At 42.9% G+C, this 6191-nt stretch overlaps 1 protein-coding gene across 1 annotated transcript in view; it reads left to right on the plus strand.

The window, feature by feature from the left end:
* ABAT (4-aminobutyrate aminotransferase) overlaps positions 1-6191 on the plus strand; it is a 36231-nt gene that overhangs the window by 8043 nt on the left and 21997 nt on the right. The window contains exons 2-4 of the mRNA XM_004373428.1: positions 2406-2503; positions 4388-4417; positions 5838-5955. Of these exons, the coding sequence (XP_004373485.1) occupies positions 2406-2503; positions 4388-4417; positions 5838-5955 (246 nt within the window). The remainder of the gene's footprint in view (positions 1-2405; positions 2504-4387; positions 4418-5837; positions 5956-6191) is intronic.

The raw sequence follows: 6191 nt of genomic DNA on the forward strand, positions 1-6191 counted from the left end.
AAATCAAGAATGAATTTAAATATGTTTCTTAACCTCATGGCTTTGTAGAGTTCTGCAAGCTATTTATGTGTGTATTTCAAATCTTGATACGTTTCTTAGCCTCTCTGAGCCCCAGCTTCCTCTCCTATGTAATGCAGAGATTAACAACTACCTCACAGGTTGTTTAAAGATGAATTAGATTGTGTATATGATTTGTGGAAGCCCTGGTGGCGTACTGGTTAAGAGCTACGACTGCTAACCAAAAGGCGGGCAGTTTGAATCCACCAGGCGCTCCTTGGAAGCTCTATGGGGCAGTTCTACTCAGTCCTGTAGGGTTGCTATGAGTCGGAATCGACTCGACGGCAGCGGGTTTGGTTTGGCTTTTTATATGATTTGTATACTGATTCCCTAGCTTGACACAACTATGGCAACCCTAGCGAAAGGAACTAACATTTCTCAGCCACCAGATATGTACCAGGAAGACAAACAGTGACATTAAAGGGATTTCTGGAGGTTACTGATTGTAAATCATTACACGTATATTTTGAATTCACCACAAACGTCTTTCATTCAAGAATCAGCAAGGCTTGGAGTCAAAGCTACCATTTGTATTGTAGCAATACAACGAGCCTTGTGGGGTTAGCCTAGGAACTCAGATGCCCTTTATAAGTTTATTCCTATGTGAAAACCTAAAACAAGTTTGAAACAAATGTGATCAGGTTTTTTTTTTTTCTGGTACAAACCATGTACAAGTGGGGACTACCTGAATTTAGAAATTTGATTACTCCCTCCTATCTTGATGTTGCTATTTCCTTTTGAGTGTCACAACTGAGGGGTCATGGTGCTCCTAGCATCTAGTGGGTAGAGGCCAAGGGATGCTGCTAACCATTCTACGAAGCACAGGGAAGCCCCCCACCACAACGAATGGTCTGGCCCAAATGTCAGTAGTGCCAAGGTTGAGAACACCTGGCATATACATACATTTGGATATAGATTAATCTTTTACAAAATTTGGGTGCTTTCTATAATCTGATTTTTTGCATATTAGTATCATGAGCATCTTTCCATACCCATAAATATTTGAGATTTCTACCTCAAAACTCTTTTCTTTTTATTGTACTTTAGATGAAGTTTTACATAGCAAATTAGTTTATCGTTAAACAATTAATACACATATTGTTTTGTGATGTTGGTTGCCAACCCCACGTGTCAACACTCCCCCCTTCTCAACCTTGGGTTCCCCATTACCAGCTTTCCTGTCCCCTCCTGCCCCTGGGCTGGTGTGCCCATTTAGTCTCGTTTTGTTTTACGGGCCTGTCTAATCTTTGGCTGAAGGGTGAACCTCAGGAGTGACTTCAGTACTGAGATAAAACGGCGTCCGGGGGCCATCCCCTCGGGGTTTCTCTAGTCTCTGTTAGACCAGTAAGTCTGGTGGTTTTTTGCGAGTTAGAATTTTGTTCTACATTTTTCTCCTACTCTGTCCGTGACCCTCTGTTGTGATCCCTGTCAGAGCAGGCAGTGGTGGTAGCCGGGCACCATCTAGTTGTGCTGGACTCAGTCTGGTGGAGGCTGTGGTAGTTGTGGTCCATTTGTCCTTTGGACTAATCTTTCCCTTGTATCTTTGGTTTTCTTCATTTTCCCTTGTTCCAGATGGGGTGGGATCAGAGGAGTATGTTAGATGGCTGCTCACAAGCTTTTAAGACCCCAGACGCTACTCACCAAAGTAGGATGTAGAACATTTTCTTTATAAACTGTGTTATGCCATTTGAGCTTGATGTCCCCCGAGACCATGGTCCCCAGCCGTCAGTCCAGTAATTCGGTCCCTCAGAGAGTTTGGATGTGTCTATTAAGCTTCCATGACCTTGCCTTGGTCAAGCTGTGCTGACTTCCCCAGTATTGTGTACTGTCTTACCCTTCATCAAAGTTACCACGAATCTATTGTCTAGTTCCTACCTCAAAACTTTTGCTGGATGCTTCATATGCCATTTTCCATGAGCATTTTATCTATTTTATTTTACTGTCCTCCAATGTTAGACGTTCTTTGCTGTTGTTGTTACAGACAGTACTGTGATGAATATTTTTGACCTACATCTTTGTGCTCTGGTCCTATTATTTCTTTAGGATGAATCCTAAAAAATGAAACTGCTCAGTGAAAGGACTTGGAAGCTGGCATCAGCTTATACTCACGCCAGCAGGACATGACATGCCTGTTTGCCTGCAACTTCCCTGACACTGAGGTTTCCTGTCTTTAAACATGCCTTGTCCCTGGGGTGCCCAGGCCCAGACCCAGTGCTCTGTGGGGGGTCTAGCTGGGGTGGGGTTGAGGTCCTGACTCCACGTCTGCTGCAGACACTGGGCGACTGTTGGGACAGAATCCCAATTATATACATGTGACCAGGGGTTCTTACTGTCTTTCTTTCCTGCAGGGGCCAGACACATCAGTCAGGCCTCAGCCAAAGTCGATGTGGAGTTTGATTATGACGGGCCTCTGATGAAGACGGAAGTCCCAGGGCCTCGGTCTCGGGTAAGTTGACCACACCTGGGTGGTGCATTTTGGAAAAGGCAAGAACCTGGATGAGCTTAGGGACCTGGGCTGTGAGTGGTTTTCAGAGAGCTCACTACTAGGGATTGGGGACGTTAAGCTAGGACTAGGTACTCTAGTGTTGCACACACCTTGGGCGAGGCAATTCATCTCTCTCAGCCTCAGTTTCCTTAACTACAAAATGGGCACAGGATTGTTGAAAGATTGAGACGATGTGTGCACTGACCCCTGTACCGTCTAGGACTCAAAGGCAGGCCCTTCCTGTTCTTGTGAAATCTTCTAGGCTGCCTTTGACTGCCCAGTGAGTAGTGAGTCTCAGGCTTTTTATGAAGGATCCAAAAGTAGCATATACTCATTTATTCTGGGTTATGTTTTGTTTTTCCTTTTTCATTTAACCACAATTATTTTCCTCTCTTTTGGAAACACTCCATAGAATTTCTCTCTCTCTCTCTCTCTCTCTCGGCAATAGCCAGAGATGGGAAACAAGTTTTAACTATTACCCACCTACCACAGTACTGATTAATTAGTAGTAATATCAAAAGCACTGTGTTGAGAAAGGTTCTGAGGATGCATCTAGGCTCTGCAGAAAAGAATTCCAGATCTATTAGCACTGTCTGCCGTCGATGCAGGAGAGAGGAGTGCCTATGTGCAAACTCAGTATTTGCTGTCCCCCGATGACCAAAGGAGTGAAGCTGTTGATCAAGGTTTAGTGCCTTTAAAGGACAGTCCAGCTTTCTCCATGTTCTCTGCCACACCTCCTAACATGGTCTCCTCCTGACAGGGGTGCTACTCCTGTTTCCCTAAACATCACCATCCCTACACTCAGGCAGTCCTGGGATGCAGGTGACGAGGTGGAGAGGAAAGGAGCTCGCGGTCTGTTGGGAAGAGAGAAATGGGACTATTTACATCAAATGGGCAGAGCTAGAATAGCGATGTGAGCAGAGTGAGGTGTTGGCGCAGAGGTGAAATGATGACTCATCTGCCATAAGAAGTTAAAGAAGACTTCACAGAGCAGATGGATCAGCTATCTGCTGCCACCATAATGCTGGGTAACAGACAACCACAAAACCTCAGCAGCATACTACATTAGTGTTTATTGCTCATGCATCTGAGGCTAATGGAAGGTTGGGTAGGCAGCTCTGCTGGGCTCACCTACAGCCTAGGGGTCGACTGGCTGTCGGCTGATCTAGCTAGGATTGTCTGGGGTGACTGGGGTGACTTGGCTGTGTCTCTCGTCCTCCAGCAAGCTGGGCAGGGCTTGTTGTCATGGCGATGGCAGGGGTACAAAAAGCAAGAAGACAGCCTAGGCTCCACACTGGCCCAAACCACTTCTATCTCATTCTGTTGGTCAAAGCAAGTCACAAGGCTGAGTCCAGAGTCAAGGGGCAGGGCAGACATCCCACCAACAGTGGGAGAACACAGCAACATTATATGGGCTCAGGATGGATGAAGAATTAGGGCCATTTCTGCAGTCCTCCATAGAAGGTGACCAAAAAATGGAATTTTAAAACAGTGCCATTTACAGTAGCATCAGAAATATCAAATACTCTTGAGCTTGAGCTTGAAGGCTAAGAAAGAGGAATGTGACAAAGGACGGCATTCAGTTCTAGGCAAGGGGAACGGTATGTGGAGAGGCATGCAGGGTACAGTACATGGCATTTCTCCCTATTTCTCCAGTGAGAGGCATTGGGTAGCTCTGAGTCACTGGGGTAGACGTTAGGTGTGAGATGGAAGACACACAAGATGAGGGAGGTGGGGACCGGGTTATGCCTTTGCCCCTAGGCTTGGGAAGGCATGAATGGTTTTTAAGCTACTTTGGCAAGAGTGTGTCCTATACTATGATGGTTTTGTTCTTCTCACTTGCAGGAGTTAATGAAACAGCTGAATATAATTCAGGTAAGTGGGGATAAGGAGGTATCTCCTCCATCACTTCTCTATTGCAGTTTCGCCAAGAGACACAGATGCTTGAACTATGCTGGCCCTTTTTTAAATACTCTAGTTGACTTTTGTTCTAAACCTTTTTTCCCCCATAAATTCCTGTGTGATTTCTCCACTGACCTATTGGTTATTTATGAGTTGTTTAATTTCCACATATTTGTGAATTTCCCAGATTTCTTTTAATTACTGATCTATAAGAATATATCAATTTCTGAGAACATATTTTGTGTGATTTCAATCATTTTAAATTTATTGAGCTTTTTTTATAGACCAGCTTATGGTTTATCCAGGAGAATGTTCCATGTGTGCTTGAGAAAAATGTGTGTATTGTGATGTTGTTGGGTGGAATATTCTATAGATGTCTTTTAGGTCTTCTTGGCTGATGGTATTGTTCAAGTCTTCTGTTTCCTTATTGTTCTTCTGCCTACTTGTTCTATAGATTATTGAAAGCAGGGTAATGAAGTTCTCCAACTATTATTGTTGAATTGTTTATTTCTCCTTTCAATTCTGTTAATTTGTGCTTCATGTATTTTGGGGGCTCTGTTGTTAGGTGCATGTATGTTTATAATTATTATATCTTCTTTGTGGGTTGAACCTTTATCATTATAAAATGTCTATCTTTATCGCTAGTTACTTTTTATGTTTTTATAGTCTACTTTGTCTGATAATAGCATAGCCATTCCAGCTTTCTTATGATTGCTATTTTTATGATATGTCTTTTTCCATTCATTTACTTTCAACCTGTTTGTATTTTTGAATCTAAAGTGTGTCTCCTGTAGTCAGCATATAATTGGATCTTGTTTTTTATCAGTCTGATGATCCCTGCCTTTTGACTGAATTGTTTAATACATTCACATTTAATGTTATTGGTGTGGTTGTATTTACCTCTGCCGTTTTGCTTTTTATTCTTTGTATGTCTTTTGTCTTTGTGTGGTTGTTGTTGTTCCTCTATTCCTCCTTAACTGCTTTCTTTTGCATTAAGTGAATATTTTCTAGTGTATCATTTTAATTCTTTTAATGTTTATTTTGCTATTTGAGTTATTTTCTTGGTAGTTGCCCTAGGGCTTACAACGTACATCTTAACTTATCAGAATCTACTTCAGATTTATATCTATGTCTTTTTTTATTGAGATACATAATACAAACACAGAAAAATTCATAAAATACAAATTCACAGCTTAATAAACTAGTATAAAACAAATCACCATGTAATTACCCCCAGGGCAAGAAATACAACTTTGCCAGCACCCCCAGATACCTTCCATGCGTCTATAGTATGAGCAAGACATAGTTCATTTCACCAAGTTAAGCTTAATCCTGAGAGATAGAGAATCTAGGGAATTGCAGCAAACCTAAGTCAGCCTTTTACTTCCCCAAGAACGCAGAGGCTGTGCATTTTTTCTGCAACTATGAAGAGAGCCGAGGCAACTACCTGGTCGACGTGGATGGCAACCGGATGTTGGATCTTTACTCACAGATCTCCTCTGTCCCCATAGGTAAGAGCTGGAAAATCAGTCCTTAAATGTGGCCTCTCTCTCTGCCTCTTAGTCATGGCCATCCAGGCTTTCGATGCTCCTCCCAGCAGGCACATCCCTATGTTTGGGGCTACTCATCACCAGCCACTTCCCACAAGGGCAGGGAAAAGAACAAGTGATATGTAGAGGGCCTACTATGTGACAGGCACCTTACATATCTTATCCCATTTACTCCTTCCCAGAACCTTACGAGGTCA

This window comes from Trichechus manatus, unplaced genomic scaffold (assembly GCF_000243295.1).
Source record: "Trichechus manatus latirostris isolate Lorelei unplaced genomic scaffold, TriManLat1.0 scaffold00024, whole genome shotgun sequence".
NCBI lineage: Eukaryota > Metazoa > Chordata > Mammalia > Sirenia > Trichechidae > Trichechus > Trichechus manatus.